This window comes from Canis lupus, chromosome 24 (genome assembly GCF_048164855.1).
Source record: "Canis lupus baileyi chromosome 24, mCanLup2.hap1, whole genome shotgun sequence".
In the NCBI taxonomy this organism is placed as follows: Eukaryota; Metazoa; Chordata; class Mammalia; order Carnivora; family Canidae; genus Canis; species Canis lupus.
In genome coordinates this window covers 51,374,431-51,391,832 of record NC_132861.1, presented here as the reverse complement: position 1 = coordinate 51,391,832, position 17,402 = coordinate 51,374,431, and the positions used below count along the sequence as shown (strand labels likewise).

At 52.5% G+C, this 17,402-nt stretch overlaps 1 protein-coding gene across 3 annotated transcripts in view; it reads left to right on the top strand.

Moving 5' to 3' along the window:
• HDAC4 (histone deacetylase 4) overlaps nt 1-17,402 on the top strand; it is a 274,710-nt gene that overhangs the window by 21,269 nt on the left and 236,039 nt on the right. For all 3 annotated transcript variants that reach the window (XM_072796919.1, XM_072796920.1, XM_072796918.1), the window contains exon 2: nt 10,452-10,692. In XM_072796919.1, the coding sequence (XP_072653020.1) occupies nt 10,671-10,692 (22 nt within the window). In that variant the 5' untranslated portion in view covers nt 10,452-10,670. The remainder of the gene's footprint in view (nt 1-10,451; nt 10,693-17,402) is intronic.

Sequence of the window (17,402 nt, the reverse complement as noted above, 5' to 3'; positions counted from 1 at the left end):
ATCTTTTTTTCTAAAATTATTTTATTTAGCAGATAAGGGAAACAAGTGTATTGTTTTATCTGGATGCTTTATCCATTTGAACTCTTAGTCTAACGAGTTTATTTTGTCAAGAAGTTTATACATGTTAAAACTAAGATATGGTTATTTATCAGTAAATAGACGTAGTCACCTCAAAAAAGGATCCAGAGGGCTGGGAGGCTGGTTGTTTTTTTTTTTTTTTAGATAGAATCAATGTTAGGCTGTTCCTGACAGGTTGTTGTTCTATATGTGCTTCTGTGTGCAAGTGTGTGTGTGCATGCATCTGTGTGCATGCATGTGTGCTGTGTGCAAGTGTGTGTGCATGCGTCTGTGCATACATGTGTGCTTGTATACAAGTGTGTGTGCATGCATCTGTGTGCATGCAGGTGTGCTGCGTGCAAGTGTGTGTGTATGCATCTGTGTGCATGCAGGTGTGCTGTGTGCAAGTGTGTGTGCATGCATCTGTGTGCATGCAGGTGTGCTGCGTGCAAGTGTGTGTGTGCATGCGTCTGTGTGCATACATGCGTCATGTGTGCAAGTGTATGTGTGGATGTGTCTGTGCTTGCATCTGTGCTATGTGTGCAAGCGTGTGTTTGCATGCATGCATCTGTGTGCTTGTGTGCAAGTGTATGTGCATGCATCTGTGTGCATGCATGTGTGCTTGTGTGTGCGTGTGTGTTTGTGTGCATGAGCCTGTGCTTATACCTGTGTGCTTATGTGCCCAAGCGCATGCTTGTGAGTGCAGGTGTGTTGGTGTGTGTGTGTGAGTGTGTGCTTGTGTGCCTCAGTGTGTGGGTGAGAGCACCTGGCTGTGCGGGTGTCTTTATCCCTTTACCCTTCCGCCGTCTGCCTGTGGGCCCTCCTGAGCAGGTGGAGGGATCTGGGCTGTGCTCAGTGGAGCCTGCATTACTCAGATTTCATGAGATGCTTCATATGCTACTCCTGTTAGAATACACTGAAATAGTGTTTTATTACTTTCAAGTGTAGAGCCTGTTCTGAATCTAAAAAATAAATCTGTCCCAACAAATTGTGGGAAAAGAATCTTTAGTCTTCTGCTGCGTGACCATCTATCAAAAAATGACGCTCTTATAGGACATAATTGCTCGACTTTACAGCCCATATTTCATTAAGGATATGTACTGAAGAAGATAATCCTTGTTAATAAAACTCACCATATAAATAAGACTTAGGAAAATGACTCCATCAAGAGTTTGTTTTTTGATTAAAATTTATTAAATTTTAAATTCATTTTAATTATGCTCACATGATGTGTTTAATTCGAAATATTTAAATAAAAAATCATTTCATGGTATTTTTTTCTGTCCGATACCTTGACCTGGGGCCTCGTTGGGACTTCCATATATTCCGTCAGTTTGAATTGCCCATCCCATGTTTGTGTCCTCATGGACTCAGGTTGAGGTGCTGTCCTATTTCTGAGAGGTGTAATTGTCTCAGGAGGGGTAATTTGGCGAATACTTGCTGTCTATGTGCTGATTGTAAGAGTATAGTAGCAAGAACCGTAAAATAATTATCCGCTGGCTGGGAGATGTAGGTACGATAGTGTAAGTGGAATGGACCCACCAGGTAGGTATTATTTTGGATCTTTCTTTGAATCAAGATGGTCTTTGAGTAGCTGGTTCTCCTTCTGTCTCCAGGCCGGAAGGGTTCAAGGGGGTGAATTTCCAGCGTCAACTTTCTCGCTGATCTTCACTTGGATCAGGAAACGGAACGTGACCAACACCCCGCAAACCCTTTTTTCTCCTTCCACTTCCTCCCGGGGGCAGGTGTCGTGTCTCCCAGCAGCACAGAGTAGTTCCACCTGCTTCCGCAGCGTATACGCACGGAGCACACGGTGTGTCCCCGGTGTGGCCGCTCTTTGCCCGGCGTCGATTGTGGGATACGACCGTGCTGTGCGAGCAGGTATAGTTTGTTTGCCCTGGTCTAACTGTTCCGCGATAGGGCTCTGCCAAGATTTATTTATCCACTCTGCTGTCGATGGACATTTGGGAGGTTTCCAGGCTCCGGCTATCCAGATAAGGCTGCTGTGTCGTCGCCGTGTGCATTTCTGTTGTGTGCATACCCAGGAGTGGCTTTGCTGGGGAACAGGTTGGCGAATGCCCGGTCCGTATTCCCACGGTGGTCCACCCTGGAATCCACACCCTCGTGGCCGAGTGCGAGAGTTCCCGTCCTTTCGCATCCTTGTCACCGCTTGGCTCTGCTAGTGTGCCCTTGTGGTTTTAATGTGCATTTATTTGCCTGCGATTATAGATGCCGAGCGAGCGCTTCCTCATGGGGGGATTGGCCGCTTGGAATCCTCTTTGGTAGAAGTATCTGTTCACGTCTCTTGCCCGTTTTTTATTTGGGTTGTCTGCCTTTCTCTTAACGATTTATACAAATTATTTCTATATTGTGGATGCCAGCCCTACGTTGGGGGTGTGTTGGGCAGAGTCTCTTCTGCTTTCTGGGCGCCTTTTCCCTCCTCCGCTGGTCTTTGGATACATGGACATTCTTAATTTTGGTGCAGTAAAATGTATCCTTTTCTTTCCTTTGTTGTCAGTCTTTAAAAAAATGTTTTTAAATCGATTTGATACCTCTTTGTCTCCCTGCAGATATTTTTCTCTGTTGCCTTTTAGGCTCATCCTCCTTGTCCGGCCTTGAGTCTGTGCTCGGATCTCCTGCTAATTTCCGTAGCGAGGTGCTGCCCGGGTCCTGGCTCCTTTCCGTTTCTGTGTAGGTTCCAGTAGCCCAAGTACTGGTCCCTGAAAGGCCCCCTTTCCCCGTGGATCGCACTCATGTTACTATATTTGTGTTGGTCTCATTCTAGAAGGTCTTGTTCCTTATTTTGCCCATTCTTACACCAGCCTCTTAATTACGTAGGTTTATAACAAATCTTGGTATTGAGTAGTGGGAGTGTTCCGTGTCTGTTTTTCCTCAAGGTTGCCGTTCCAGGTCATTCGTTCCTCGATGTGCAGTTTAAGATACACTTGTCAGTTTTCAGGCCGATTCTGGTGGGATCGTGGCCGAGACTGAACCGAGGACCGCTTAGTCTGGGCACCTGGTGTGCGCTCCCGTCCGTGTAGATCTTGCATCCTCCCTTCACAGTCAACGTTCTCACGAGTCCTTGGGCCCATCTAGGCCTGGATTCTTGCCTGGATGCTGCTGTAAATGGCATCTTTTTTCAAAGCTGCTTCTCCCCCCCCCCCTTTTTTAGCATGTATGTTAAAAAACAGTAGATTTTTGTACATCGACCTTGTACCCAGGGATCTTGTCAAATAAGTTCACATAGGGATGTTGATAGTGACTGGCGCACCGTTTGGGGTTTTGTGTGTACGCAGGATACTGTCCGTAAATAAGGCAGGATCTTTGTCCTTTCTGGTCCTCCTGCCCTTCGCCACTTCTCGCCGTGCTGTCCTGGCTAACGTCTCCGGTATGGCGTTGAGTGGACGTGGTGAGAGGGGTGTCTTGGCTTCGTTCCGGACCCGAGCCCCGGCTCCCTGTCGCCTGCAGCTGACGGTCTGCGGTGCCCGTCCTGCGCCGGGGTGCCGTCGGCTGCTGCGCTCCTGTGGCTCCTGGCGCTGGCTTGGCTCTGGCGAACAGCTTGCTCTTCTCCCACCAGCCGGGCAGGCTGAGGCCGTGGCGGGGAGGAGCTCGGACTTTGAGCCGTGGTCATCGTTTGCCCGTGTGACGGGGTGCAGGGGATTGTGGCGAGCGAGGAGACGTGTCCTCTCTGCCCTGCCACATTTCTTTGTGGTCACTTAATACGATTTTTAAAAGAATGTTCCCTTAAGAATTTATAGTTTCTAAGACTTTTACTCTTTGGAAGGTTTATGGCTCATTCTGTGAAATTAGGTCAACGAAACATTTTAAGGGCAGCTGCAGGAGCGAACTATAGGTAATCCTAGAGCCAGACATTTGGTTGAAGGAAATATTAGCACACAATTAAGCCGTAGTGACGCACTTACTTTCATTTATTCTGTATGGGGCAGAAATAAAAATAAAGCGAGAGATGTCTTTATATAAATACGTGCTCTGTGTCAGAGACTGCCCAGCACGGAGAGCGCCCGTGCCTGTCTCCCTAAAGGTGCCGTGAGTCAGAATTCCAGATTCTTCTCCTGCTCACCCTTCCAAATGTGGTCTTTTAATTCAGGTCATAAATCCGGGAAGAACGCAGTCGTAAAAGCAGCGGTGTCTCAGGTCATGATGCGTTCAGCGTTTGTTTAATTTTATCAGGAGTGTATACTCCAGCCAGAGACGGCGCATTCCGGCTGGCGCTGCCCGTCGTGAGTAGCTTCCAGAAACCTCGGGCCCCCGTTACTGTTGAGGTCTCGGTACCAGGTGCTACGTGGTTTTCTTAGAAAAGCAATAATCTGTTGGGGAGTGAAGTGTCGTGAGACGTTTACCTCGAGACAAAAGGAGCTGTATTGGGCTTGGATTTTATTTCATTTAAACCGTAAATTCCTGGTGTGTTGCCGTGTGTTGTGCGTGTTGCGTTGGCTCGTGCAGGAGGCGCCGCCTGAGGAGATGCCCGCGCGGAGGGCGAGGCGCGAGGGCTGCACCGGCCACGGCCTCGCCCGCAGGGCTGCGCTCACCGTGGGTGGGGCGGCCGCCCCTTAACCCCTTGGTCTCGCCTGGCGTCCCCGCTGAGGCTCCCCGGGCTGGGTGGCCCTGGTGGCGCGATGCCCGCCTCCCGCCCGCCTGGCCGCGCCCGCCCTCGGGTGCCCGCCCCGGGGCTCTGGGGCTCACACGCGCCCTGGACGTCTCCGGGGCCTCTGAGGGCGGAGCGCGCCTGCCCCTGGCGGGGCCTCAGCCCTTTCGAGGTGGCTCCTGGCGCGGCCCGAGGACGGCTGGGGCACGCTGGGTCGCACGGCCGCCATGGGCCGGGCCGCTGCGGCTGTCGCGGGCTTACAGCGGCCCGGGGTGGCGGGGCTGCGGGGACACGTCGGCAGCGTGAGCCCGCGACAAGGCGCAGCTGCGTCCCTCCGGCTCTCCCCGGCTCTCGGGCCGCCCGCCTGCCCTTCCCGGGCCCTGGAGTCCCCGTGTCGCCGTGTCCCACCCAGCAGCCGGGCGCCCCGGGACTGGGCTGGGGCCTCAGACGGGGTCCTCCCGGCGCTGCCGTCCTGCCTGCGCCCGTCCCCTCTGCGCGCCCTGCCTGCGCCTGCCGGGAGGCCCAGCTCCGCCTCCGGGGCTCCCCCAGGGCTCCGCGGCCGTGCGGGTGCCCTCTTCGGGGCCCTCTGCTCCTCGGGAGCCCCCCTCGGGTCCCTTACGGGCTTCGTGTATTTCATCAACACCGTCACACTTGCTGGCACGAGGCCGTTTCCCATATGCTCTTAGTGTCCCCTTAGTATCTGTTTGGCCCGTGGTTAATCCCCTCTCGCTTTTTTTGATATTAGTAACTTGTGTTTTCTTTCTCTCTTTACTTTTTCTGTCAGTTCAGCTTGAGGTTTGTCGATTTTATGATCTCGGAGAATCAATTTTTGGTTTTAAGCAATGATTTTTAGATCATTGTTTTTTTTCCCTATTTCACTGGTTTCTGCTGTTATTTTTTTTTGCTTATTTGGTTGTGATTTATTCTTGTTTATATAGTTTCTTAAGGTGAAACCTGAGGTGCTGGAGTTGACACCTCCCTTTATAATGCGGGGATTTGATGCTACAGACCTCCTGCTAAGTACTGCAGGTTTTCATAGGGCAGGGATGCTTCCGATTTCCTCTCTGACCATGAAGTCTATTATTTGGTTTCCAGTTGTTTGGAGTTCCCAGCTATCTTTCTGTTTTCGACATCTAATTTCAATTTACTCAGAGAACATGGTTTGATTTTTTTGTTTTCATTTTTTTTTTTTTAAGATTTTATTTCTTTGGTCTGTCTCAGCAGGTTTTCTGTGTTCACTTTTAAAAAACCACGTGAGGGAAAAAAAAAACCACGTGAGGAACGAGATGAGTGTTGTGTTGTTGATGGTGTTGGGTCAACACTGTTGCGGTCTCGTCTTCTCTCTTCTTAGTGATTTCCCGTCTATTTGTTCTCACGGTTACTGAGAGCAGAGTCGAAATTTCCAACTATAATAGATTTGTCCATTTCTTCTTACCTTTTTATTAATTTTTGCTTCGTGTATGGAGCTCTGCTACTGGTGCATGAATGTTGTGGTTACGTCCTCTCTGTTGGGGTGAAAACCCCGATGATGGTCCTTCTTTAGAATCTACTTTGTCTGATACTACTGTAGCTGTCACAGCTTGCTTTTGAGTAGTATTTCCATGATTTATCTTTTTCCATCTTTTAACTTTAACCTATTAGTATTTTTACAGTTAAAGTGGATTCCTTGTAGGCAGCCTGTAGTGGATCCGTAGTGCTTGCGGAAGATGTGTTGTACAATTTAGAGTGCATGACGTCCTCTCTCCAAGCCATGTCCAGTCCTGCTTCGAGGATGCTGCTGTTTGCCCATCTGCCTTCCCCTTCCCGTGGGTCAGCACATGGGACACGGGGAGGTCAAGTACCTCGCTCGAGGTCCTGTGCTAAAATAGTGATGTGAGGTTCAGACCCCGGGCCTGGGGCAGTTTTGGTTTTCATCCCTGTGCTCTTAGCCATTCTGCTCTCCCGCAAAGAGCTGGCTGGACGTTTCTGGTGAGGCCTCTTTGGTTTCACTTAATGACCCAGGGTGCAGCCTCTTCTGATAGCCTCAGCGTGCCTGAAGCTGGAGAACCCAGGCTGAGTGATGCAGTCGGTGGCTCACCTGAGAGCACAAAGGGAACCCTCCTTCCCCACCGTCTCCTGGGATTTACAGAGTCACCCTGTGAACCCAGCAGGACACTGAGCACCTGTCCCTGTGCCACATGGAGCTGCCCGGCAAGCCCCGTGGCTCTGTGCTCCTCACAGAGGTGTGGTGTGTTCCTCATTGATACTGAGGAGAGGTGTGTTCCTCATTGATACTGATAGGCTCCAGAAAGAGTTGGTCTGCGTAGAACGTGGTCTGGGCCTGATGAGAGGGCTGTAAAACGAGGAGGCAGTGGGGGAGGCGGCTACAGGAGCAGCCAGGAAGAGTCCACGGTGCAGAGCACACCGGGCGGGAGGGGTGGAATCGTGCCTTCGTGTTCTCCCTCCCCAAGAAGATACACTGCAGGCCTGGCCCCCAGGACCTCGGAATGTGACCTTCTTTGGACGTGGGGTTCTTGCAGCTGTCGTTATTAGTTAAGATGACGTCATACTGGGTGGGTTGAACCCCTCATCCAATACGACTGGTGTTCTTAGAAGAACATGGCCGTGTGAAGGCAGGGACACGGGGAGAAGCCATGTGGTGGTGAAGGCAGCGCGCCAAGGAGTGTCAGAGATTGCCAGCAACCACCAGAAGCTGGGAAGAGGCAGGAAGGATTTCCCTACGGTTTTCAGGGGGCGGATGTCCTTGCCGATACCTTGATTGCAGACTTAGCGAAACTTTCCTCCTCCAGAACTGTGAACAATAAAATTCCTGTTGTTTTAAGCCACCTGGTCTGTGGTGTGGTGTTATGGCAGCCCTCGGAAATGAGTCCACTTCATACAGTCTGTCCTGTAACAAAGCCTGCTTTCATAACACGGAGCGGCTCGTGTGCTGCCGGTTTATGGGAAAGGGTGTCTGCAGGGCGGAAGTTGAGCTGGGTCATACCTGATTTTTTGCTATACGTGGATGATTTCTATTATCAGGGAACAGGATTTGAACTCGAAGGACTGTCCCGCTGAGCGTGGTAATCCACGAGGAGTGTCCTGCTGCTTGTGTGTGCGTGTGTTCCCACCCCAGCTCTGCCTCCTGCCTGCCCCTTTTGGCCACGTGCTCTGCCGCACGGTTTTTCTCCATCGTAACGTTTTGTCCCCGATTCCATAACTCAGAGGCTTCAATTCTTCCTTTTATTCTCCCTCATAAAACTGTTGCCACAGTAAAATTCTACATTTGCAGGACTTTCTATTTATTAGGAATTTTACATGTCTTTTTACAAACACTATGGTCATGTTTTTATTAGTGTTGTTATTGATTTCTGTGGTGTCCTGGTTATTAAATTGCAGTTTCGAATGGTCCACTCCAACCTCATTGTTTATTTTTTTTCATAAGCCGTGGTATTTTTAGTAGAGTTTTGCAGAGGGCGAGGATCATCCACAACATGTACGTTGTAGCCTAGCAGAAATTTCTGTTTTGTGTTTAATCCGCTGTTGGGAAGAGAGTCCATCTCAGTCTGGCAAGAGGCACTGGGTTGGAGCCTGCTGGGCACTGGGCTGGGGACTGCGCATTTCAGCTGCCAGAGGTGTAGCTCTGAGAAGCAGATTTTGGCCAGCGTTACAGTGGACACGGGATGGGGTAGGAGCAAGTACACGTGGCCTTTTGGCAAAACTCAAGTCTTGTCTGGAGCTATTCTTATTTGAGGATGAATGAACAGAAAATCCCCACATGGGGTCTCCCAGAATGTGGTGAAAAAGGAAATACCTGGAAATGCAGAAGACGAGTACGCCTCTGAAAGCAGTTCACAGTCAGAATCAGAAAACAGAAATTTCAAAAGACTCTGGTGGTGAGAAGCCATGGCTCTATGGACGGGCGAGGCAGAGGGGGTGTGTGAGCGGAGGAGAGAAAGGAATGGCTTGTGCAGGGAAATGGTTGTAAACGGGGAGTCTGGGGTTTAGTTCAAGTCGGTAGTAGCGGCCGTAAGGAATCAAACTGATGCCGTGGAAAATAGCAGCCGTGCTGCGGGGAACATAGTTGAGAAGATGCCCAGGAATGCCAGGTAAACAGCAATGGGCCAGTGGCAGGAGAGGCAGAGATGAGGGGGGATGCCAGCCAGATCAGGGCGGGTCACCGAGGAAGCCAGAACAAGTTTCCCCATAATAGTAATCCCAGCCCTGTTGAAGAGCATTCTCTGGAGCAGAAAAGAGACCTGTATGTGTTGAAAGATTCATGTTTGGAGCAAAATAAATGAGAATGGGCTCTTGTACCCTCTGGCAACATTTATGAATTTCAAGAGGAAAGAGGAAGATTCTCGTAGAATCCAGACTGAAGAAGATGGCAGCAGCAGCAGCATCCAAGCTCAGTCCCCCGGGGTCAGCTAGGCAAGAGATGTCCTCAAGCTGGACGTGGGGTTTCGTGCCGTGCCGAGGGCGGGGCCGGGTCTGAAGGTTTCCAGGGAGAAGTTGCTTGTGTCCTCAGACTTTTATACCCAGCCAAGCTGTGACCCACAGGAGCCATCTGCCATTTGCAAAAGGAACAGCTTACCTTGTCTTCAAGACAATGGTCTATCTTTCTGCTCAAGAGATAGAGTGAAAAGTTCGAACGTGAGATAAAATGTCACTGTGTTTCCCGAGGAAACAACCAGATGCAGGACAACAGTTGTGAGGACATCGCTCATGGCGTTACGGATGACGTGTCATGGAAACCACTGAGATGGCTAGTCTGCAGGGCAGTCCTTCTCCTGGCGCACTGGTTAGGGTTCTCTGAGTTTCAGCAACAGGCAAAGGAAGGATCCTTGAATGATTTAATGAAGACCAGGAATCTATCACATCATGACAGAGGCCTCAGCGGGGAGGGGTAGGGGGTCAGGGTCAGTAGATTTTCCATCGTTACAGCGTTCTTGGTTTGTTTCTACTTTGTGATGGTGGAGTCACGGGCGAGTGTGTAAGAGCTCATCCATGACGCCTCCATAGACACACGGGCCGACACGAGCCGGTTAGGGGTTCTCGTACATGTCTCTGGGCGGCCGTGTTCTACAGCAGACGGCGGTCTCGGGGAGAGGATTTGATGAGCTTGGCTTGCATCCTCTGTGCCCCAGTTCTGAGGACGGTGCCACCTGAGGTGGGGAGGCAGCCCCTGGGAGGGGGGAGGCAGGCGGGCAGCCTCTGCCGCACGTGGAATAGGAAGCAGCCTTGGACGTGGTGGTACCGTGAGTTGCCGGTGACATCGGAACATTCCTGGCTCTAGCACCTGCCCAGAGAACGGGGTACACGGCTGTAGAGCTGGTGCTTCGTGTGGGAAAGGCAAAGAGAAACAGCACGGACACAGGTCCGAACGGGACTGAGCGTTGGCCCCGGTCACGGCGTCCTGGCGGACTCGAAACACTTAGCGGTGATGAGCACAGATGCTTTTATAGTGAGGAACGGGAAGCACACCGGGAGGCCGGTAACCATGGAGCAGGGGCCCGGCGCGGCGGGGGAAGCCGAGTGGAGGCCGTGGCCACAGGGGTGCGGACGTCTGGGCCTTGGCCGGGCGGGGATGGGCGGGCTGACAGCCGCGGCTCCGTATCGTGTCTTCACACCTGCTTGCTAGCAAAGCCCCCAAGTGGTTTGTGTCGGCAGAACCGATCCCACACGGGCCCGTTTGCACACCCGTGATAAGATCAGCGGGCACGACCGCGTTGTTTCTGTGGTTAGAGTCGCTGTCCCCGAGAGCCGTCCCCCCGTCACTGACACCGCTCTTCCTTCTCTCACCACGCAGGTCACCTCGTGAGAGCCGCGGAGGAGCCCTGCCCGCCTCTTGGATGCCTCGGCCTGCGCCGCGTGGTCGGCAAGACTGGGGGTTCCCGAGGCTGCGCGCCAACACTCCCTGCCGCTGCACTTGTATGTGTCCGTGGAACTTGGGGGCTCTTTGGAGCTGTCGTTTACGTGGAAGTTGTGAGCCGCTTTGAGCCGCTTAAAGGAGTAGACGCTGCTAGCAATGAGCTCCCAAAGCCATCCAGGTAAGGCGAGGCCCGCGCTTCTCTTGGCGGCCAGCACCGCTCTCCTCTAGAAGATGCAATCGTGGGACCGCTCTGGCTCGCCGCGTGGCCACTATTGGTTTATGACCACTGAGTGTAGATTAGACTGTGGGTTCTTCATCTCGGTGGTTTGGGGTCATGTCTTTGGCTTCAATTTGCATGCGGCCCAAATGGTGTGTGGTCTCCATTGATGCCAGGGGAGGAGACTTGTACTTACGAGCAAGGTGACGTTTGGGGCCGTCTATGATTTGGAGAGTTATTTCCTCATTCAGTTTCTTTGTCCTTGAGGGAGCCTGTGGGGTGGAGTGTTTCTGTGATGGGGCCTCTGGGTCAAGTCTAAGAGGCAGCCTCCGGTCTGCGTCTGCCTCGATGGCCTCGGGAGTCGCCCCTGGTGTTGTGCTTTGTGTTAGGCACTGCACAGAGCATGTGGCCTGCGTGGAGCCTTCAGGGTGCCCTGCAAATCCCAGGCCTGGAGGAGGAAGTGACTGGTCTAAGGTCAACAGACCTAGTAAGTGGCCAAATGGATTGATTAGAAACCATGTCTGTGGGGCTCTGAGCCTCAGAAAGGTGTCCCGGGCACACACATTCGTCCCCTTGCAGAGCCACAGTGCATGTACCTGGTTAAGGCCTGGAGGGCTGCCTGGCGGGCCTGGCCTCCTGCGGAACCAGTGCCGTCTGCCGCCCAGTGCAGCGTGGCCTTTAAGGGCCCTTAGCTGTCGGGTCTGCCCTGCATCCATGTGAGGGAGAGGTGGTGGCTGGCCCGGACAGATGCTAGGTGTCCCAGTGGCACCGCATCTCCATTAGTGTGCCTGGGGCCTGGCCCAGTGCCGTTGGGCAGAGGTGTAGGGTCTAGGTGTCTGCCTTTGGGACTGCTCCAGAACATTCTCACACCTTCCTTTGGCTCTGATCAGAGCTGTCAGAAGCTCCAGAGAGCAGGATTCCCGGTTATATTTAGATATGAAAGCTTTATTGATTTAAATTGTTCACGTATTGATTGATACAAAGCATAAAGCAAAATTAAGCAGTCTGGATCGAAGTGTGTAAAGTAGACCCGGAGTGGTGGCCGGCTCTCCTCCTGCTCAGAGCGCGGCCGCCGTCGCGTTGGGGGTGTGTGCCTTGTTCCTGTGTGTAAACACAGGGGGGCGTGGGTGCAAACGTTTGAATAGAGTGTAATCATTCCATATGTGGGGTTCTGTGTTCTCTTTCTCTGCTTTTTTTTTTTTTCTTCGTTTTAATGTATCATGAGTGTCTTTTGATGCCGGTATGTATATAAATCTAACTTATTTTTGATAGCTTACTGATGGATGGTTCTGTGGTTGCAGCACTGTTTGTAGCAGCCCCAAGTTGGCATCAGACAATCAGCGTGGGTGTGTTTTGCACATACACTCCTGCAAGTGTCTCCATCCACTTCTCCCGCCAAGAAGTAGAGTCGCTGGGTTGGGGGGCGTGATCGGCGGGTCCGCTGTCACGTGGCTCCAGGCCTCCAGGCTCCGCGGTCCCAGGTTCCCTTGTCGGTTACAGCTTATGACGTACGTTTGCCCCAGCGCTGGGTGGGTGCAGTCCGTCACCTGCTGTCAGCGTGCTGGAGGACGGCGACTGGGTTTACATCACCGTTCTGCACAGTTCTGCAGAGACGTGGCCAGATCTGGTCCACGCCACCCACGCATCTGGAGAGAAAGAGTGCTCTTTTGTTCTTGTGTCTGTGTCGGAAGAAGTCTGCATGCGCCGTAAGTTTCCTCACTCACACGTAGTGTGTACTGACACGCGTGTGTGCTCGGTGGGCTGTTTACGCGCACACGCTAACTTCACCCGCTGATGGAGCTCCCACAGCTTTACTCTTTTCTTGGTGCTGTTTCCACAAAAATGTGCAATATTCTTTGCATTCCTGGCCATTTTCTGCTTTATGTATTTCAGCGTGTTTTCCTGCATTTAAAAATTAATGACTGTATGTCTTGGTGGTTCAGTTCTCTTAACAAAATACGTAGTATTTTTCTTCATTTAATGCGTCTTTGCCCAGAAGTTTATTATGTCTCTTAAGAGCAGTCGTGCCCGTGGCTTCTTCAGCTGACCAGCATGTGTCTGCACACTCGCCTCCGCCTCCCAGGTTCTCCTTCCGAGAGCCTTTGCCGTTTACGTGGAGAATTTGCCCGCTGGTGTTCGCCGCCGTCGCTGCCCCCGTCTGATGGTGTGTGTCGTGCCGTGGGGCCGCCGTGGGCAGGGCTGCCGGGTGAGCCCGAGCCTCGCCCCTCCTGGTCGGCGTGGACGTGCATCGTGGGGTGGGGTGGGCCTGTGCCCTGCGCCCCTGGCCCCGTACCTGGCAGCGTGGTGGGCCGTGAGTCGGGCTGAGCTGTGGCTCTCTCTGCTTCTCTAGCTGCCGCCTGCCCGGGTCGGGGGCTGCCCGCCCTCCTTTTCCCGTCACTGTGATCCCACGGGATTTGTATTTTTCTAGGAGGTTCCCCCCCTCCAAGTTTCTTGTGTGTTGGTGCTGCTGTTTTGCCATGATCTGGCTTTGCTACAAACCCTTTTGTCTTTTTATTTATGTCGGTTTTAGTGGGTTTATGGGAAGAAGGGAAATAACAGTTCAGATTGCTGCTTCGAATGGGAAACTTCTAGGTGTTCTGTGTCACTTTTCCTGCACCCGAGGGGCCGAGTCCTGTTTCTGTGCCTGTGTCTGCTGCTAAGAGGCACAGCACTGAGACTCCCTGGCTGGGTGTCCGCCTCCCCGTGCTCCCCTGGGGCCTGCTGCGCGCCCCGCCAGGCCAGGGACAGCCCGGCTGCGTTTGGTCCCTCGCTGTGAGCTGGCTTTGCCCTGATGATAAAATGACCCTTTTGTTTGATGTGTGTGATTTTTTTCTTCCCTGTTTTTCTTTAAAACTCCCTCTGGTGTTGGGTGAGGTATGCATTATGATTTTATTGCTGTTCTTTCTGAACTTTGCCAGAGCCAGGCCCTGGTTCTCTGACGTAAAACTGTTAGCTGTTGGGCTTTTATTGCTCTGAATAACTATTCCTAATGATGTGAGCAGCCTGCGGAAAGGCCTGGGTAATCCGGCCTGCAGGAACTCCTCTTTGATAGTGAGGAGCTTGAGAGCAGGTACTGAGATATTAGGTGTCTTGCTTAACTCGGCGCGCTCAACCGTTCCCCGTGGGGGATGTGCCGAGACCGGTCAGGATGGGCTCCCCGGGACATGCGGCGTCTGCGTGGGAGGCGAGTCCCTGGTATGAGACCGATGGAGGCTGGACTCGCGTGGGGGCCTCGCTCCCGGTCCACCCCTGGGAGCCCGCCGTGGAGTTGCGAGGACTTGTGTGTGGTCTTCCAAACCACGCTCTTGCTAGAAAACCGGTTGAGCCGGACTGGAGTGGAGTAACTCAAGTGTCCTATCTCTCCCTGTATCTCTGTGAGAGGGTGTACAGTATTTAGTTAAAAAGCGGGAGAACTATTTTGAGGAAGACTTGGGTATTTAAGATCAGTGTTTCAATTTGGACCACTCTTGGATTTCTTAGTATTTGGTTCAGTGTGAAATCCCCCGTTCCCGTAAAAGCAGCTAAAAAGTCCGTGTTAACAATAATTTAGTGATCAGTGAGTTTCGACATAGTCTGATTTCTTCAAACTGTCGTAGAGTTCGAATCCTGAAAGTCTCCCGGGACGAGGCTGTGCCTCCCGCCTGTCTGAGCTGGGGCTCTGGGATTCCTTTATCTGCACACTCTGCTCTTCCTCTGTTTGATCCTAAATCTCTTTGTTTCAGCCAGTTTGGCTGCCAAGGTTGTTATGCTTTAATATAGAAATTATCTCAGAAGGGAACATTTATTTGTATGTCATTTATATCATGCTTTGCAATGATTGAATGTCTCAGGAATATTACAAAGTTTTGAGGGGAGGAAATGAATTTTGAGGACACGTAATTAACGCAGGGAAGACACTGATCTGGAGCTGCTGGTGACAGACGGGCCGTGGACCCGGAGCAGCAAGGCCAGGCCGCACGAGGCGGGTGGTGGGAGCCGGGAGTGGCCTCGCAGGGGGCCTGGGCAGGCCCTGGCGTGGGCTTTCGGGAGGGTCCTGTGTAGGCAGCAGGTGCAGCGGGCCAGTGGGAGCCCTGCAGCTCAGGGCAGGGGGCAGGGCCAGAGGATGGGAGCACCAGTGACGGGGAGGAGAGCTCCTTCAGGACCTGGGAAGGCGGGAGAGCCCCCAGTGGCTGATGCATCGGGGCGAGGGCTGAGGTGTGGAGGCCTGGGCAGGGGCAGCAAGACGGGCCCCCGGGACATGTGGTCGGGGTGGGGGGAGTCGTAGACGGGTTCCCAATGCCAGGCCGAATGCAGGTATGAGGGGGTGGGGGCAGGAGTTGCCTCAGTGGCTCCAGCTGGCGTTCAGATGGGAGGTCCTAGCGCCTCCTGTACTTGCCTGCTTTCCGAGGGCCCCGGTGTGTGTCCCGGCAGCAGCGTGTGCCCACCGGGCCTTCCTGGAGCGCCCGGCATGAGAACATTTGCAGCTCTTGAACCGCCACCATCCCCGGTCCCCCATGCTATCATTATCCGGGATCTCAATCAGTCAAGGTTTGTTCTGGAAATGATGGAGACGTAACGATTTCTTTTTCAACCTACTTTTTTCCCTTTTTTTTTTTTTAATCCTCAAATTGTGTTTTGTCTTTTAAAAATCACGAATACTCAGTCGTTATGAAGAGCTCAGAAAATTCACTGTCAATGGAGCATTGATGGTTTGTTTTGGCAATTCTCTGAAAATTCTTATACAGTATGTGGAACATTTGCATTTATGTCCTTTTTTTCAAAGCCGCCATTGTAGAAATGCAAATTTCGGAGTTCTGAGATGTTGAATGTTGGATGATTAATGATATTGAAATTTAAGAATGAACTCGCGGTATGTATTTGACATAGAAAACCCAGTGCGAGAATGATTAGGAGCCATTGAGCGCAGCGCGCAGTGGAACAGAAAGGGCGTCATTGAAGCGCTCGGCGGCGGGGGCAGGTCCGGTGCGGACAGGTGTGCAGGTGTGCGGCCACCCCCAGATGCGGCTGCGCGGGGCCACGGATCTGGCTCTGGTGGACTGTAGACGTTTAAAACTTAGCAGTAGTGACAAATCCATGTTGGGTTCCTTGCGAGCCTCATGTCAAGGCATGTCATGCTTTTAGGATGCCGGAGGGAACAGCGTGGTCGTTTTGAGTCGTGCTTTGCACCTGTTCCGTTTGAGTTGCACGGTACCCCTGTGAGGTGAGCTAGCACCCTGTGATTCCTGTATTGTAGACGAGGAGACCGGCATTTACTGCTGACTTCATGTCAGGCAGCTAACAGGAGGCCAAGCTGGAACCGGAATTGGTCGTCTGCCCCTGGGGGACGGGCGCCCCTGTGCAGCAGACGTGGGTGCCCTGGACCCGGTCAGGAGTTGATCCACTGACGTGCATGAGCTCCCAGGCCGTGTAGTACGGTTCATGTGGTGAGAGGAGGTGGGCTGGGGCACGGAGCCCCCCGAAGGGATGGGTGAGGTCAGGACAGGGGAGCCGGGTCAGAAGGCAGGGCCCGAGCTCACCTGCCCAGGCGGGCACAGGTGGGCTGGGCCGAGGGGCCTGGAGGGGAGAGCTTGGTGCGGCGGAGAGAGGAGACTGGGAGCAGGGAGATGAGTGTGGGCTCTGGGCTCTGGGGCAGGAGGGGTGACGTGGTCCTAATAACCTTGGTTCCGGGACCCTGCGGGTGCCGAGAAGGGGTTGTGTGCCCTCTCCTGGGACACACGCTTTGTGTTCTGTTGGTTTAAATGAGTGTGGTTTTGCCACAATTAAACTTGGCTTTGGTGTCCCTTGTGATGTGTCTCGAGTGTATTTCTGGACTTTTTCTGAGCTTCTCTTTGCCGGTCCTCAGAGACTGGGACCGGAAGGCTGACTGGGTGACTGGCGGACCTGGTTAATTTGGGAGATTTGGGCTGGAACTTTTCATTTTACTTCCACTTAAGAGACTTTTATTTGCTTATTCCATGATAAAAAGTAGTCACTTCTAGGAAAATAACAATTAAGAGAAATTTACATCTAACAGGCACACTTTGAGGAGCATATCTGGCTTTGTGTTTTTAAATTGGTTTGCTCTTAGCCACTTAATCAGTAAGATGTTGGGCATATTGCCCTTTAAGGAGCGATAAGCCGTGTGTGATGAAGAGCAGCCTTATGTTAGCTCGCACCGGCCCCTCCCTTCATTCCCTTTCTAGAACACAAACAGAAAAGATAAGTTCTGCCTCTCGGGGTCGCGGATTGAGGGCGCCGGCGGATGGGAGCCTGTCGGGGGCGGGGAGCCGGGCGGGTGCTCCCCAGGAGGACAGCCACGGGTTCGCGGCTCCGGTCATCTCTCAGGGTCGTAAACCCAGAGGTTCGAGGGTGACCTTTGTCCTGTTGGACTTCAGGCTCCCTGTCACCCTGGGTCCTTATCACCCCCTCCTCCGCCCTGTGTTCCTGCTGCTGTCCCTTGAATGCCAGGATCCCGACTTGGGGCTGCAACATTCCATGCTGAAATGCAACTTCAGAGTTTTGGGGATTTTCCCCTGAGAAACAACATGCTGCCGCGTTACCACCATTTCCTCACTTGCACCAATACCGCTCCCTCCTGAGAGGGGGTAGGGGGTAGGCGAGGCTGCTTGAGAAGTGATAGGGTTTTTAAAATAAAATTCATAGTCGTCTTATATCTAATTCTTCCATTTCAA